We start from the raw sequence: 18358 nt of genomic DNA on the forward strand, positions 1-18358 counted from the left end.
TTGTGGCTGCTGTGCTTTTACAAGGGTAGGTAGGAACTAGTGATGACATATACTAAGGGGACAGCTGTGGAAAGAGCTTGGAAGGGCCTGACCTCTTAGGTAGAAGCAGCTGCTGCACAGTGGTACCTGGACGGAGGAGAAGTCAGGTGACATGTTAGCATCCTGGTTATGTCACTGATTACACTAGGCATGAAATCTGCAGGAACTGCCAGGGCTATGCCAGCAGCGGTGGAAAGAAGGGGGAGGGAGGAGCAAGATGAGAAGGGTCTAAAAGAATGAGACCTGTCATTCTTGACACCTGTGTCTCAAGGATCCTTTCTGGGATTCGGTGCTGTCCTCTCACATGTAGGCAGCCTGCCCAGAATGTGCCAGCTGTGAGACCGCTCAGGTCCCCGAGATTCACTGGTGCCCTCTGGCTGCTGCAGTCTGAGTGGGTTGTGTAGCACATTTGTGTCGGTTCCAGTGAAATGAGAAACTGAAGGGCTGAAGCTCCCTGGGCAGCACAGAGGCACACAATGGGTGCGAAAGCAGTATGGTGCCCACCACGTGGGCTGTGGTCTGTGGGGAGGGAGAACGACCTCCAGGGTGCCAGCGGCCTTGTGGTCTGTGCTCAAGAAGCTCCCAGTTCCCTGAGGGCAGCTGCGCTTGGGCTCCTGAGGACAGAGGGGCTGTCTGACAGTTTGGGGGCCTGCAGACTGCCAGAGGTGTGAGGGGAGGAAGAACAAACCTCCCCACCTACCCTTTCCGTGGGGCTCCCAGGTCCTCCGGGGTCTCTCTCTGCTACAACCCGTTGCTCCTTCCTGTTCTGCCCTGCGTCTTCTTCCCGTGGGATCTGTGGTTGGTTCTGGCACTGTGTCCTTAGAATTACACCTGGGGTGTGCCTTACCATCTGAGACTTTCTGTTCTTCCTCGTAGGGTCCGGTGCCCGATATCTGTAGTCACCCATTCTGCCTGTATTCCCCTCTGTGCTCTTTCTAGTGAGGGTTTCTGAAGGTATCTTTAAGACATGATATCATCACAAGCTGCACATTACTGTTTAGAATTCTGATTACCCATTTTTTTTTTTTTTCCTCCTAGGAGAAACTGATGGAATGTTTCTGTTTCTATTTTTCTCTTTTTGTATTTATAAGTTTACAGCTTTCAGATAGTGGTATGTGACCATGTTTCACTACTTGAATGCCTCATTTTATAGCAATAAATTAAAGTGTACAAAAGTGGAGACAAAAAGTAACTGTTACATAAATGTTAGTCAGTATTATTGTGGATGTGCTATGAACAGAAGTCTCTGTTATAGATCTTATTGTGCTGAATGTCTTTTCTTTTCTTTCTTGATTTACATTCATAATTGAGTGGAAATGTTTCTTGTTTTTGTTTGTGTGTTCATCCATGTGCCCGCAGCTTTTGAAATGGTTTTACACCCACCTAAATTTTCCTTGCAGGAGACGTTTCTTCAGTGTCTGTCTCTTCATTCCCTCTCTGCCTCCATATTTAGTTATAGGTTTCTTTTTAGTAGCTATGTGTGCCTTTCTTTCATCCATCAGTGCCATATGAGTTTTATTCCCGTTTATTTCTCTCTTTCTTGCAAAGACCTGAGTGGGCACAATCATTTCTCTGTAGCTTTTTGTCAAGCAAGATAGAAGTGTCTTATACTACTTTGCATCTCCATCCTTTTAGGTAAGGTACTAGTAAAAACTAAACTCCCACATATTCATGGGCAAGAGATAATTCATACAAATATAAATCACGTGGATGGATGTAAAAATATAACACATGATGACTGTAAGTTCCTTAATGTTAGTTGTTTCAGAAATGCTCTCAACTATGTCAGAAAATTTTTGTCCTAGGTTATTCTGGTTAAGAAAATACTCTAAATGAATCACAGTGTTTGTATGGTAATGAAGTAGGGATGAGGGGGATAATATTTTGAGGACATCTGTAGTAGCTCCCATAACGCTCTCCCCACGTAAAGATATATGTTAAATAATGACAGAATTGAGTGTTGGGTCTACATTCAAGTTATTCCACAATCTGTGCACGTTGTGTTGATTCGTCTGGTAATGGTGAACATTACACTTGAGTTACCCATGTTGATACTCATTTTTATTAAGGCTTCTGTTTTTCTTTCTAGAATGTTGCACAACCGGGATTGACGAAGCCAATGGCCACTTCTCAGCAACTCACGAAAAGTGGTAAGCTATTTCAAGACTGCCTATATTGTGTTATTCCTTGTTAACTAATTACACATATTTTCATATACTCTTTATTTTTGCAGTAGTAAAAGGCAAATATAATGGTGTGGGAACAGAAAAGGAAACCATGTTACAGGACGGTATTTCTCATCATCGAGATGTGGTTGAAAGCCTTCCGACGTCAGTCAAAGTCCAGGGCTTTCATGCTCGTTTCGTGGAAACACATGGCCCTGGTCTGCAACCTTTCTTGATGTCTTCAACTGAGGAAGGTCACACAGAGGTAAGTTAGTTTAAGGACCCACAACAACAAAAACCCCTTCTTTTCCCCACACTTTGTTCACATACCACCCCCTGACCCTCATCATGCTGACAAGGATCCTAGAAAGAAATGGATAGCCTCAAGGTCATCATAGAAACCAGTGTAATCACAAGAGAGAGAGATGTACAGGATTGAGATTTATAAACTTTGGTGGGAGAAAACAATTCTTAGGGCTGCCACTGTGTGAGCAAAGAATTAGAAAGCAACCCAAAAGTGCTGCTCCACAAATATGTGGATGGAGGAATGAATGAAGGGGAAGAATTCATGTGCGAAGGGCAAGATAAACGTAATGATTGAGTAAGAGCGTCAATATGACAGATTAGTATAAAAACACCTCAGAAATAGTGGAGTTAAATGAGAGCAGGATCTCTCCACATTAAAAAATATGAAGAAAATGCTTTTATTTTTTATTTTTATTTTTATTATTTTTTTTGAGACAGCGGGCTAGAGTGCCATGGCATCAGCACGCTCACAGCAACCTCAAACTCCGGGACTCAAGCAATCCTCCTGCCTCAGCCTCTCAAGTGGCTGGGACTACAGGCATGCGCCAATATGCCTGGCTAATTTTTTTCTATATATTTTTAGTTGTCCTGCTCATTTCTCTCTATTTTTAGTAGAGAGGGGGTCTTGCTCTTGCTCAGGCTGGTCTGGAACTCCTGAGCTCAGAGGATCCACCAGCCAGGGCCTCCCAGAGTGCTAGATGGAAATGCTTTTCAATGCAAATTAAGACTCTGGGAGGTGGGGTGGGAGGGGATGGAGGTATGACTGCATGGTGAGTGCCAGGGACACTGTCTGGAGAATGGACATGCTTGAGGCTCTGACTCAGGGGGATGGGCGGGACATGGACAATGTATATAACCTGAACTTATGTACCCCCATGATGAGCTGAAATAAACAAAAATGAATAAAAATAAAAATAAATGCAAATTAAGAAACGAGAGGCAGTCAGTGCAAAAGATTCTTCAGAATGACATATCCCTGATGTTAATGAAGGACTGAAAGAGAGTTTAAGATGATTGTCATGAACATTAATCAGCTGGACATTTTAAAATTGCTAGAAGAGAATAATTTGAATGTTGCTAGCATATAGAAAAGAGAATCATTTAAGGTGATGGATATCCCAGTTACCCTGTATGATTCTATTAAAATGAATGTTTCAAATTATCACATGTTAGTCCTCATATGTGTACACCTAGTGAGCATCAGTTAAAATCCATGTGGGAAGTAAAGAAAATTTAATTCTCACTTCTTTTCAATTTAGTAAAGTGATGTCTTGTCTTGAATCTAGTAAAATCTGTGTCCTACATGATGAAAAGTATTTTTGACTCTTTTGTTTCTTGTTAAACGTGTCCAACTTAGTGTTCAGTCACTCCATCAGTTACCTAAGTAATTTATCTTATTGTTTGATATAATCTTGGTGGCTGTTTTAGATCTTTTGGAGAATAAGGAGAGAGAAATAAATAAGCCTTTGATTGGATATCTTTGTTAACGAAAATTGAAATGTGAGGTTATATACAGGAGGTTCTCAGTCTGTTTCGATGAAATCAGAAAGGCAATTTTGAGCCACAACCCTCTTAGAGAAATAAATGCAGCGATTATTTCTTTCTGGAGTTACTCTGATTTATCTTGTGGCAATAATATCGGTACCTAATGGCCACCTGTATGTACACATGCCACGTGAACGTAAACAAAATTGTCGATTGCTTGCTCACATAAACTACCTTTTATCACAGAAACATGCTAAGGCATGGTTTCCAAAGGAGTATACAAAATCATCTCTGGGCGATGATTTTTTAATTTTAAAAATATCTTCTGCTAAGCGCACGCTGTATATTGTTCCCGGGATGCTTTGTGAACTTTCGTATTCACAGTTGTTCCACCTGGCCTGTACAGTCATTCATCTCTAAAACTGAGGAACCCTCTACATTTGACATTTCAGTCAAATTCTTCTGTCTTCCTAGGAACATTGGGTCCCCCTTGACAATCGTAGCTGTACCTGAAGATTTTTAATCTTCAACGTGGATAATCATGGGTTTACTTTCTTCATACTAGATGCTCTCTCCGACTCTTAACTACTACCCTATCTGGCATAAAGCGGACATTAGAGCTATTAGTATGTCCTTTAGCGGGGCAGAAGGAAAAGCACGTGAAATTCAACATAGAGTATTATGTTTCCTTTTTACATTATAGTAGCATTTAAAGATGCCTCCTAATTCTGTAATCACACAAATGGAGAAGGAGGTCTTCTACAGTTTAACACTCATCAGATAAATTTTTACAAAGGAATCCTCTTGAACTGGCATTTTGAATCAGTGTTGTAGAATTCAGCCATTTCATTTCATTTCATTTAAACATGCATATCCCGTCAATTTTCTGCAAGTAAATATTTGCGTATATAAATAAAAGTATATTTCATATCCTTGAATCAAACACTGAGTTATGTAATTGAAAAATTGCATCCCGTCTCTTATTTCCCTCCTCTCCTTATCCTTCTAGAGTTAACAAGTTCTTTCTATGTTTGCCTTATTGAATTCTACCACTTTTGTATGGTTTTCAAATATTTACCTTCATAACTCCAGACAGTTTTCCTGAGTAAGCTTACCGAATCCTACGCCCAATGTGTTTACCCAGCTCTGTGTTGTGCATCACGTCCACTGGGTGCCTCAGCTTTGACGCATTGCCAGGTGAAGCTGTCCTTGACCCTTGTCTGAGTCTTCCTGACTGTCTGTAATATACTCCGACATCTGGCTTCTTCACCCCAGTAAACAACCCCGAATAAATAGCAGTGAAAGACTCAAGCAGGAACAGTCCAGCTCTCCAGTCCTCCCCCCAGTCGCCAATTCTTTCATTCAGCAAGTTCTGTATCTTCTACCTGCTCACCATTTTTCCTATCTTATTACGCTTACTCACTCTCTGACTTATGATGTTGGAAGACCCCCGCTTGGTAAGTTCATTTAGCTTTCCATTGCTGCCTGGGTGACCTTTCTGAAATATATTTGTGAAGATGTAAGTCATCTCCTCATTGAGGGGATGCTCATTCCATGACTGATTCTCCCGTTTTCCCTCTCCATCCCGCTTCCTATAGCTGTTTTGCAGTTTTACCACATTATTTTGCTTTGCCTATTTGCCTGGTTGCTTCCTTATCCTTGTGCTGATCCCACATGTCAAGAAATTCTTCACACCTTGGGTCTGTATTTTGTGTGCCTTTCAAAATCCAGTCCTCTCTTGGTAGCGTTTCTGGAGGTTCCCAGTTAGAACGGACTGTTCTCTCCATTGTGCCCTCACTAGACTTTGTTCAGTCCATTTGTCGAACTGGTGACTTAGTGACTTACCCATTTTTCTTATTTGCTTCCATACATCTCAAGTCCCGCTTGAATATCAGGCAGAATCTGCCTTCTATTTATATGTTCCGCTTTGTCCCAGAATATTGCCCATGATTTGGCAGACACAGTGACTGTGTGTTATCTGACTGAGTGAGTGGGTGAGTGAGAGAATAAATACAATGTGTTCTGAAGTGCATTTCTTTTTTTTTTTTTTTTTTACAGGAGGAGACAACAAAGCCAGCAGGTTTAAGAGAGGAAAATGGTATGAGTATTATTGAAAATGCTCCACGAGAGCAAAAAAGTAATGTCAGTTTTACTGTAACGCGTGAAAATAGCAGAAGCGGTAAATCAGTGACTATCTCTGAGATTTTTCCATGCCTAAATACTGTTGTAAAGGCACCAGTTAACGTATGTGGTTTCAAATGTAACAACCATTTCCTGTAATTATTTTTCTTTTCTTGTATTCCTTCATACGGCCTACCTTTTGTTCTTTTAATCTGCATCAATTCTGAAATAATTTTTTGCTATTACTTTTATTTTATCTGAATAAAAGTGAATGGCAGTAGACTTGTGTAGGTATTTGAAATATACAGTCACACATGTTCTCATAAATGACTCTGTGAATGACATTTTACAGCTAAGATGTCCTTGTTAACGTGTGGACCGAAGGAAGAGGAAGCGTCGTCACCTTGGGATTGGGCTTCGGAGGTACTGTGTTTTGTTGTTGTTGTTGTTATGCTGTTACAACCTAAGCATTAAGTGAGGTTAAAAGCTGAAAAGCAGTGATCTAACTTTTCATTCTCGCCTCTGCATATGCATATAAGGTGTTATTGTCTTATGATTTCCCGCTTGTTGTTAGGAAAACATTTCTGTGCTAAGTATATAGCAGCTGCCTAGTATAATTGTGCTCTTTTGCAGCATTCATTTAACAAGGCAGTGCACTGTACTGCAAAAACTAAGGCTTAGAAGTGACAAGGAATCAATTAGCGCTCTGAAGTATGTTGATCCAAACCTACCCAATTAGTGCAGTGGAACCCATAGCCCAGTGTAAGACTGTAGGGTACATCTGGATGTGGACAGGTCTAATGAGAGATACTCAGAGAGAAAGAGTTGAAGTATAATTATTTCCCAACATGCACTACAAAAGATAATGGCTGAAATGTGAAGACTTTAATATGTTTGGATTGTCAAGTAAAGATGTTCAAGGAACACTATGGGACAAGGAAAATTATGGGGAATAATCAATATGTAAGATTGTAATAACAAATCGGTTTAGTGATATTTTGATGAATATAATTCATTTTCAAAAATAGAATGAACAGAATATATTTGTGGCTGCCATGCTTTTGCAAGGGCAAGTATGACTTAATGACAATGGACAGTAAGGGCACAACTGTGGAAAGAAATGGGAAGGGTCTGACCCCTTAGATAGAAGCAGCTGTTGCACGGTGGTACCAGGACTGAGTGGATGTCAGATGACATGTTAGTATCCGATTATGTCACTTATTGTAGTAGGCGTGGCATCTGTAGGAACTGCCAGGGCTGTGTCAGTGTGGGTGGGCAGGGGAGGAGGAGGAGAAGGAGGAGAAGAGTCTAAAAGGATGAGACCTGTCATTCTTGACCCCAATGTCCCAAGGATCCCTTCTGGCATACTGTGTTGTCCTCTCACCTGTAGGCACTCTGCACAGACTGTGACAGCTGTGGGCTCACTCAGTTTCCCCAAGATTCACTGGTCCCCTCTGGCTGCTGCAGTCTGAGTAGGTTGTGCAGCACATTTGTGTGGGTTCCAGTGAAATGAGAAACTGAAGGGCTGAAGCTCCCTGGGCAGCACAGAGGCACACAATGGGTGCGAAAGTAGTATGGTGCCCACCATGTGTTCTGTGGTCTGTGGGGAGGGAGAATGACCTCCAGGGTGCCAGCAGCCTTGTGCTCTGTGCTCAAGAAGCTCCCAGTTCCCTGAGGGCAGCAGCGCTTGGGCTCCTGAGGACAGAGGGGCAGTCTGACAGTTTGGGGGGCCTGCAGACTGCCAGAGGTGTGAGGGGAGGAAAAACAAACCTCCCCACCTACCCTTTCCATGGGGCTCCCAGTTCCTCTGGGGTCTCTCTCTGCCAGAACATTCCTCCTTCCTGTTCTGCCCTGCAACTTCTTCCCGTAGGATCTGTGGTGGGTTCTGGCACTCTGTCCTTAGAATTACACCTGGGGTGTGCGTTAACATCTGAGACTTTCTGTTTTCCCTCATAGGATCCAGTGCCCGATATCTGTAGTTAGCCATTCTGCCTGTATTCCCCTCTGTGCTCTTTCTAGTGACCGTTTCTAAAGGTGTCTTTAAGACATGATATCATTACAAGGCGCACATTACTGTTTAGGATTCTGATTACCCATGTTTTTTTCTCCTAGGAGAAACTGATGGAATGTTTCTGTTTCCATTTTTCTCTTTTTGTATTTATAAGGTTACAGCATTCAGGTAGTGGTGTGTGACCATGTTTCACTACTTGAATGCCTCATTTTATAACAAAATTAAAGCCTACAAAAGTGGAGACAAAAAGTAACTGTCACGTAAATATTAGTATTATTGTGGATGTGCTTTGAATAGAAGTCTCTTTTTTAGATCTTATTGTTCTAAATTGCTTTTCTTTTCTTTCTTGATTTACATTCATAATTGAGTGGGAATGTTTCTTGTTTTTCTTTGTGTGTTCATCCATGTGCCCGAACCTTTTGAAATGGTTTTACACCCACCTAAATTTTCCTTGCAGAAAAGGTTTCTTCAGTGTCTGTCCCTTCATTCCCTCTCTGTCTCCATATTTAGTTACAGGTTTCTGTGTAGTAGCTTTGTGTGCCTTTCTTATCACAGAAACATGCTGAAGGAATGGTTTCCAGTGGAATATAGAACATCATCTCTGGGTGATTATTTTTTACTTTTAAAAATATCTCCCGCAAAGGGGACTCTTTATGGCATTCTCAGGAAGATTTATGAACTTTAGCATTCATAGCTGTTCCACTTGGCCTGTAGATGCATTCATCTCTAAACCTGAGGAATCCTGTACAGTTTACCTTTCAGCGGATTTCTTCTCCTTCTTATGAACATTGAGTCCTCCTTGATAATTGAAGATGTATCTGAAGATTTTTTTTTTTTTTTTTTTTTGGAGACAGTCTTTCTGTGTTGCCCGGGCTAGAATGAGTGCCGTGGCGTCAGCCTAGCTCACAGCAACCCCAAACTCCTGGGCTTAAGCGATCCTACTGCCTCAGCCTCCCCAGTAGCTGGGACTACAGGCATGTGCCACCATGCCCGGCTAATTTTTTGTATATATATATTTTAGTTGGCCAGATAATTTCTTTCTATTTTTAGTAGAGATGGGGTCTCACTCTTGCTGAGGCTGGTCTCGAACTCCTGACCTCAAACAATCCACCCGCTTCGTCCTCCCAGAGTGCTAGGATTACAGGCCTGAGCCACCGCGCCCGGTCATATCTGAAGATTTTTAATCTTTAACTTGGGGAATCATAGCTTTATTTTCTTCAACTAGATACCATCTCCAATTTTTAACTAATAGCTTATCTGGTGTAAAGAGAAATTAGAACTATTCATATGTTGTTTACCAGGGCAGAAGAAAACCACATCAATTTCAACATGGGGTTTTACATTTCTTCGTATGTTATAGTAGCATTTAAACATGCCTCATAATTCTGTAATCACACAAATGGAGAAGGAGCTCTTTTACAGTTTAAAACTTTTAAGATTAATTTTTACAAAGGAATCCTCTTGAATTGGCATCTTGAATCGGTGTTTGAAAATTCAACAGTTTGATTCCTTTTAAAAATGCATATCCCAGCAATATTCCAGAAATGAACATTTGTGTATGTAAATAAAAGCACATTTTATGTCCTTGAAACACATATTGAGTTAGATAATTGAAAAATTATATACAGTATTTTTTTTTTTACCACCTCTGGTTTTCATTTTTGGAATTTCAGAGTTTACATTATTGAATTCTACCACTTTAGTATATTTTTCAAATACTTACCTTCTTTACTCTGTGTAATTTTCTTAAGTAAGGTTACTCCTCCTCCCGATTTTTTTACATGTATCTGTCTTGTACATCACATCCCCTGGGTACCCAAGCTTGTTATAGTGTCACATGAAGCTGTCCTTGGCCCTTGTCTGAGTCTTCCTGATCTTCATAATCTACTCTGCCATCTGGCTTCTTCACCCTAGTAAAGAGCCCTAATAAATAGCAGTGAAACTCTGAAGCAGGAACAGTCCTGCACCGCAGCCCTCCCTGCAGTCCCCAGTCCAGTCATTCACCAAGTTGTATATGTTCTAGCTGCTTACCATTTTTCATATCTTATTAGCCTAACTCACTCTCTGACTTACAATTTTGAAATACTCTTTTCTCGTTATCCTGGCTCCCGCCAGGTTCATTTATCTTTCCGTTGCTGCCTGGGTGACCTTTCTAAAATATATTTGTGAAGACCTAAGTCATCTCTTTATTCAGAGGATCCTCATTACTTGAAGGGGATAGTTCACATTCTGGGTCATACACGTCTGCTGTGGTTGGGACTGATTCTCCCATTTCCACTCTCCATCCCGCTTCCTATAGCTGTGGTCATTTTACCACATTTCTTTGCTACTCCTAATTACCAAGTTGTGTTCTGCCTCATCCTTTTCATCAAGTTGCCCTGTGTAGAAAGCATTTATACTCTCCTTCTTCACTTTGTTTTTCAAAATCTGGTCCTATTTTTGCAGCATTTCCTCAGTTTACCAGGTAGAAGTGACGGTTCTCTTATTCATGCCCTTACTGTCCTTTATTCAGTTCAATTATAGAAGTAATGAATTTTCTTTTTCTGTTTTTTTTTTTTAATACATCTCAATCCTGTCTTGAATGTAGTGCAGAATCTGCCTTTGTTTATGTGCTCAGCTTTTCCCAGAGTATTGCCCATGATTTGATAGACACTATAAATACGTATTGTTTAACTGACTGGGTGGGTAAGTGTGTGAATAAATACAATGTGTTCTGAAGTTGGGATTTTTTTTTTTTAATAGGAGGGAACAGCAAATCCATCAACTACAAAAATGGAAAATGGTATCAGCATTATTGAAAATGCTCCTCAAGTGCGAAATGCTAATGGCAGTTTTACTGCTGTGTGCCGTAGTAACAGAAGTGGTAAGTTAGTGACTATAGCTAAAAATTTTTCCACGCTTACATGCTGTTATGAAAACACCAATTAACGTATGTAGATCAAAATGCAACATCCATTTCGGTTAAATATTTTTCTTTTCTTGTTTTTCTTCTATTATCAACTTCTTCTCTCTGTAGCTGCTTCAATCCTGAAATCAGTTTTTGCTAGTAATTTTATTTCCTTAAATGAAAATGAGTGGTGATAGATTCGTGTATGTATTTAAAATACACAGTAAAAAATGTTCTCATGAGTGTATCTGTGAATAACATTTTATAGATAAGATGTCCGCATTAGAATCTGGAGAAAATGAAGTTGTAGAAGTACCTTTGGACTCGGCTTGTGAGGTACTGTCTGTTGTGTTTTTAAAATATAAGCTTCGAGTGTTGTTAAATCTTAAGAAGCGATGATCTGACTTTTCACTCTCACCTCTGTATATATATATAGAAGGAATTATTTTCTTACATTTTCACCTCATTATTAAGAAAGTAATTGTGTTGTAAGTATGTTAGGGCTGCATGATGCAATTCTGCCAGTTTATAGCATTCCTTTGTGCAGGCAGTATAATGCAACAAGTAAGGCTTAGAAGTGACAGGGAATCAATTTGGTCTCTGAAGTATGTTTATCTGTAACCTATAGAACAATTCCAGGTCACCCCATGGCCCGATGTAAGATTGTTTGGTACTTCTGGATGTGTGAGGGGCCTAATGACCCTCAGAGAGAAACAGTTTGGATGAGAATTTTTTGCAACATGAAACTTCAAATGATAATACTTGATACATGAAGGTTTTAATGCATTTGGATATTCTAGTTTCGGTCTGCAAGGACCATTTCAGGAGAAGGAAATGTATGGGTAATAGTAAATATAGGAGTATCATAGTAACATTTTGGTTTAGTGATGTTCAGGTAAGTAGAATTCATTTTCAAGAATAGAATGCATTGAATATATTTGTGGCACCCATGCTTGAAATAATGACAATGTATAGTAAGGGCACAACTGTGGAAAGAGGTGGAAATGGCCTGACCTCTTAGAAGCAGTTGTTGCACAGTGGTACCAGCACTGAGTGGGAGTCAGAAGATAGGTTAGTGTCTTGGTTGTATCACATACTGTCCCTGGAATAGTGGAAAAAATGATTCATCCTCTTGGACCTTTAGTGACCTCATTCTTAAAAGTCATATTAATATCTACCTTGTATGTATGGGTGATGAATAACTGTGATAAGAAATGTGAAAACAGTTTTTAACTGGAAAGTGTGTATACAAAAGTAAGGTCAAATGATCACACTGGTGTTCAGTGAGTTAATAAATATCGAGGGTGTTTTTTGTAAATCTGAAAGCAGTAGCATCCAGAAAAGAATGGGGAAGTTAGAATGGGCATGTGGCTTGTTAGTCTGGGGTATGTTAAGTTTCAGCAGACCATTACTGGAGATGTGCTATAGGAATATAGTGATTTGGCACTTGATAACCCTCCAGATAGGATTTTACATGTGTTGACCTTGAATAAATTCCTGTTACTGAGTACAGATTATGTGCTTAGTGGTTAGATGCTGAATGTACAAGATGAACTCTGTTACTGCAATGGTAGGAATAGAAAAGGTAGTAAGCAAAAAACATTTGATAGTCCTTATTAAGTGCTCCATATAAAGAAAACAGAGAAGGTTAGGTTAGACAATATTAAAGAGGTTCGTAGTTAGGGTGGAGCTGGGAGTGAGAGTGTAATTCTGTAGTCAGAGAAGATTTCTCTGAAGGTGACATTTAAATGGCCAACTTTCACATGGTTGAAGAAGGAACCAGCCATGTGAAAGTCTAGGAGGACAACATTGTGCACAGAAATCAGTGGATCACATTTCATCATTTTACCTGTAGGATCCTGGAATGACCAGGAAGCAGGAAGAGGGTAACCATCATCATCATCATTTTTATTGACATATTCCAAAGTTCATATCATGCCAAGTGTTCTGTTTTAACACTAAAATGTTTCTAGAATTAGAAATATTTTAAATGCTTAATGCCGAGTGTATTATAGCAAATGTGTTTTATATATATATATATATATATATATATATATATATGTATATATATATATATTTTTTTTTTTTTAGTTGACTTTTTTGGTGGGGAATGCAAAGTCGAGTTAGGCATTTTGAAGTTAGTTCTTTGTTAAAATATTCACATGAGTTAATATTTTGTCCAGAAATCTGTTTGCTTTGGCATTCTGTGCTTGGATTACAGTCAATATCCCATATGAAGATGAGAGGTAAACTTTATCTAGAGAGCATAGATGAAGTATTCTATTGAAACGTTTTAATTTTCAATAGATATTTCTCCTTTTAGATCTGACTGGGTTTAAAATAGGAGATTCAGATTTTTTTTTTTAGAACATGATGGAAGTCTTGATGAAACTTCTTGGTTTTTTTTTTTATTGAAACTCATTATTGATATAAATTTTGACAGAGTATCTCAAAGAGTCCTGTACAGAAGGATGTTGGTCCTTCATCTAGGGCTGTAGATCAAAAAGGAAGAAATACAGTAAATGGACAAATAGAAGGTAAGAACCATATTTGTAAAAAAAAAAAAAAAGTCATTTGGAGAACATTTGTTTAAAAACATGAGCCCTGATCTATTCTACCAGGCCCAAAAAAAAAAAAAAAAAATCACCTATTAAGATACCTAGTAAGGAAAAGGAGAAGTGAAATGGTGACACATTGTAGATCTTCTCAGGTGCTAGCAACAGATGAAATTGAGAATGTCAGTGAAAGGAGCTGAATCGTTAGTTCCATTTCAAGATGGTCTAAGACCTGGGGGAAGTCAGGAAATAAGGAGGAGGCAAGGAGTCAAAGAGGGAATGAAGACTGAGGAAGGCAAAGAGTACAGGGAGTATGCGAAGGAAGGAGAAAAAGGAGGATGTAAAAGAAAGTGGTCAAATAAAATAATTCTTCAGAAAATGGAAGAACAGGGGATTAGAAAGGTGGGACGAATATAAAGTGAGCGTCCAGTGCCAAAACCTGACAGAGAAGTAGAGCAAAATTTTCCCATTCTACCTGTCCTCCTCCTGTTGTGAAGGCATTGATGGTTGAGGCCCATGATCCTGCAGAGCTCCTTTTTCCCTACCATAGAGCAATACAAGCAGATACGGTCAGCTATCCGTGGGTGTAATTTAATGTCATGCAAAATGTTGTGACTTCATAGGTTCATACCATGAAAATTTGAGTTCTTCACCACACAGTGACAGAGCATCAAAAGTATATCTAAAAGAAGAATTACGGCAAGATACGCAAAAGTTTAAGAATGAGGTAGACATGTTACAAGTCGAATTACTGTCTGTGGAGAAAGAAAAAGGTCTGCTTGAAAAAGAGGTAGGGGTTCACTTACTGCTACTCTTTGTTTTTTCTCTTGATCAGTTCTTGATCCATTTTGATTTTCTACTTATGATATGAAAAGCTCATATGTAAAATAGGGTTTTCCATATATGTAATTGTGTGTAGAAATAGATTATTTCTGCTATGTACATGATTGGATTTCAGGAAAAGTTTCTCATAATCATTATTTCTTCATCAACCTAACTCCCTCTATCAGTCTCCCAGGTGGCATAAGGACTGGGAAACTACTAATAATTTAGCGGTATACCATGTGACCACTTGCACCAGGATAAGCATAAAGAAAATTGATAAAACTATCTATTAATAATGAGCTCTAGGGTCCCCCTCACCCCATTGACTGAAAGATGAATTGCATTCATGGAAAGAACACAATGGGAATACATTGGGAAGGACGCAGTGACTGAGAGGAGATACAACTGTGTCTAACCTTGAGAGTTGCAACAAATGTGGCCAGCCCAATGAATCTCTGAATGTGCTTTTATGTGTGCGAGTTGATCAGTTAAGTCAAACTTTTGGAGCTTATAATTCCATCATGACCACTTTAAATATTTTGGACAATAAATACACATACTTCCACATATTTATTTCAAAATCACCACTCTCAAATGTTTCTGTTGAATAGGAACTTTATATTATGTTGTTTAATGAAGTATGGTTAGATTTTTCACATATGATTTTATAAGTAGCATAAATGCTCAGCCAAAAATTTAGTATTTGACTCCAGAGTAGAAAGCTGAGTTCTCGACATTGAGTTTCAGTGGTAGACAAAAATCTGGAGACATTTCTTCTTTAAAAGTAAAAGTAGAAGAGGCCTCCCACCCCGCCCCTCTACGTCCAAGGCATTATATTACTTTGACAAAGTCACACCTTTAATTTATCTGACAAATTTGGTGAATTTCTCTGATAATTTATGTGACTCAGCATGATGGCATTGCTTCGTCTCTTTTGGTGCCATAAAACGCTAGGTAATACCACTTTAGGAATACCACTTTTGGAGGAATCATTTCATCTTTCTTGGTTTTACTGCCATTATCAGTAGATAAGGGAGGTGAAGCAGGTAATTACTCATGCTGTACATTCTCCATCCATAAATTTTTATGTCTATTGAATATGGAATTTGGGGAGCATCTCATTTTTCAGAATTCTGCACTGGCAACTCAGCAGTTACACTCTGCCCCTTGTGTTGTGGCAAACTTGGTTGATATATTTCAGTGAACACCATCATTTTTTTTGAGATCCCAGGATCCGGATAAGCATAGAATGATAAAAGGCAGTGGGGAAAAGAATAAGCTGAGTGCAGAAGGGGAAAGCTTCCTTTGTCGTCATGAAGCCCCACAAGGTCACATTCTCTAAATCTGGCTATTTAGTGGAAAATCTAGGTGATAGCAAAAGAAGACTATACAAATGTTAGAAAAGTAGAGTATCTAGAGAATATTCCCAGGAAAAAGGAACGTAAAGTACTTTGGGAAATTTTATCTGTCCAAAGATAGGCAGACCTAAGGCTCTCACCATGGGGGTAGTATAAGGTTAGATATTAGAGTGCAAACCCAATTTTTAAATGTAGTCAAATTTATGAATCTTTCATTCTATGCCTTTGGGTTTGTTGTAATTCAGGAAAAGGTTTTTCCAGTTCTGAGATCCTTAAAAATCCAGTAGTGGTTTCTTTTTTACTTTCATGGATTAATTGTTTTCAAATAAATTTTTGATCCTGTGGGAATTTATGCTCTATAAGGTTGAAGGGTTTGCTCCAACTTCTTTTCCAGTTGTATATCCACTTACTGCAACCCTTTCATTGTATAAATGGACAGGTTATCTTTTAATTTCAGAGGAAATCATGATAGATAGGTCCTTGTATTGAGAGATAGCTAAAAGCTTCCTTGGTTTTCCATAGATTTCTCATAGCCAAGAAAGAGAAAAAGATCTGCTCCATAAGAATCGCATGTTGCAGGAGGAACTTGCCATGGTGAGAATGGAGAGAGACAAAATTAAAAGTCAGAATGAAGAAAATGAGAAGAAATATCCAAAGGACACGGAAATTACGAAAGAAAAGTATGATGACGTTTACATGACTCTATTGCGGAATTTGGAAACATTAACTAAAACTGTGTGTCAGTATGGTGAGAAGCTTTGTGTTCTCACAGCTGAGAATGCAATGCTAAAGTGTAAACTGGAGAGTGAAACACAAAACAAGGAAAGACTGGAAGAAGAACTTGCCTCTTGCCATTCCAGACTGACTGCCACTACACGTGATCTTGATGAAAGAGAGACATCAAGAAAACACCTAGAGCTTGCTTTCTACACAGCAAGAGATGAGTGGGATCACTTACAAGACAAAATGAATTTTTCCATGTCGAATCTAAAAGAAAACAATGAGATTCTTTCTGAAAAACTTTCTAAAGCAGAAAGTAAGATCGATAGCCTGGAAACGGAGCTCCATCACACAAGAGAGCTCCTCCGAGAAAAAACGTTGTTTTTAGAAGTTGTACAAAGAGACCTAAGGCAAACACAGTGCCAAACGGAAGAAATAGAACAAACGTATGGCAGTGACCAAAGCAAAGTGAATCCACACATGGGGGAGCAGGAATCTCTAGAGCAGAGATTCTGTGAACTACAAAGAGAAAATATGTTGCTTCGACAGCAACTACATGCTGCTCACAACAAAGCTGCCCAGAAAGACGAGACAGTAACCAATATCCAGGACCAGCTTCAGGATATTGTGAAACAAAGTCAAGCTGGCAGTGACAAGCAAAGTCTGCTTCTAGAAGGAAAACTTCAGGAGCTCACCAATGAATGTGATCGTTTAAAAGAAACAATGTGTCATTTGGAAAAAGAGTCTGCAGAAAGAACAGTAAGTACACAGAATGGTAAATGTTTTTCAAATCTCCTGAAAGAAAATTGCAAATAATATTTCATTATGGGTAAATGTTGAATCCAGCTGGATTCAAAAATATCTAGAATGATAAAAGTATTTGCTCTGTCAGCGTAGAAAGATACCTTGTTTCCAGCAAATAGATGTGAGAGATGCTGTTCTTTGAGGAAAGACATCACGTCACCTTCGAAATTCTAAGAGGTTAAGCTACAAATTGTCAGTATAGACTAACATTAATAGTGCAGACTTACACTGTGTAAAATGCAATTTCAATGTCTTTATGTTGCCCCATTTTAACACCATGATGAAGCAGATACATGGAAATGTTTATACCTGAAATGAGTATTATGAAATTAAGATTCAGTGAAGTGGGTTACTCTGACCATTAAGTTTAGATTCCAGAGATGAACTGAAATGTACTGCTGTATCTTGTAATACTTTGACTTCAGTAGCTTTTTATATGTTTTAGTTGGCATAATTTTATTTTAATTCATGTCTGTTTGACTTATATCTGAAAATATTTCAATTTGAAATGATGTACTGTTTATGACCTATCAATTCTTCAACAGCAGTTTACTTTTATTAAATCATAAGATGGTAGTAACACTCAGCAGAAACCAATCAGGCGGGTGGGGAGAGGAGGGGACACGTAAATTCGCAACTAAAGGGTACAGTGCACGCTGTCTCGGTGATGGGCACACTTATAACTTCGACTCAAATTGCACAAAAGTAATTCCTGTAACCACAGCATTTGTACCCCCGTAATACTCTGAAATTTAAAAAAAAATCATAATGTACTACTGAATTTTAGCAAAACCATAGTTGATTTACTCTTCTCAGTGTTATTTTTTATTTACTTTGTATATTTTTACACATAATTTGCTCATAATTGTCATTTCAAAGCTCAATCACTATGATTTGGAAATAACTTTGTCTAGTATAAAGATAACTATAGTATCTGTGATTTGTGAGTTTGGCATTGGATCCCCATTTTCAGACTAATGAGGTGTGGCAGGATTCACATCTAGTGGGGATGGAGTGAGTAGGGGAGAGAGGTAGGAGCCGAAGTCAGGGAGTAGGGTGGAGGCCAGGTATGCTAGGACCTT

General features: G+C 39.0%; 1 protein-coding gene across 1 annotated transcript in view; it reads left to right on the forward strand.

Annotated features, from left to right (window-relative positions):
* The first annotated feature begins 6503 nt into the window (after nucleotides 1–6503).
* LOC123638218 (putative coiled-coil domain-containing protein 144C) overlaps nucleotides 6504–18358 on the forward strand; it is a 46227-nt gene continuing 34372 nt past the window's right edge. The window contains exons 1-6 of the mRNA XM_045551672.1: nucleotides 6504–6539; nucleotides 10870–10990; nucleotides 11283–11350; nucleotides 13458–13551; nucleotides 14193–14359; nucleotides 16275–17231. Coding sequence (XP_045407628.1) covers nucleotides 10900–10990; nucleotides 11283–11350; nucleotides 13458–13551; nucleotides 14193–14359; nucleotides 16275–17231 — 1377 coding nt within the window. The 5' untranslated portion in view covers nucleotides 6504–6539; nucleotides 10870–10899. The remainder of the gene's footprint in view (nucleotides 6540–10869; nucleotides 10991–11282; nucleotides 11351–13457; nucleotides 13552–14192; nucleotides 14360–16274; nucleotides 17232–18358) is intronic.

This window comes from Lemur catta, chromosome 5 (assembly GCF_020740605.2).
Source record: "Lemur catta isolate mLemCat1 chromosome 5, mLemCat1.pri, whole genome shotgun sequence".
Taxonomy (NCBI): Eukaryota; Metazoa; Chordata; class Mammalia; order Primates; family Lemuridae; genus Lemur; species Lemur catta.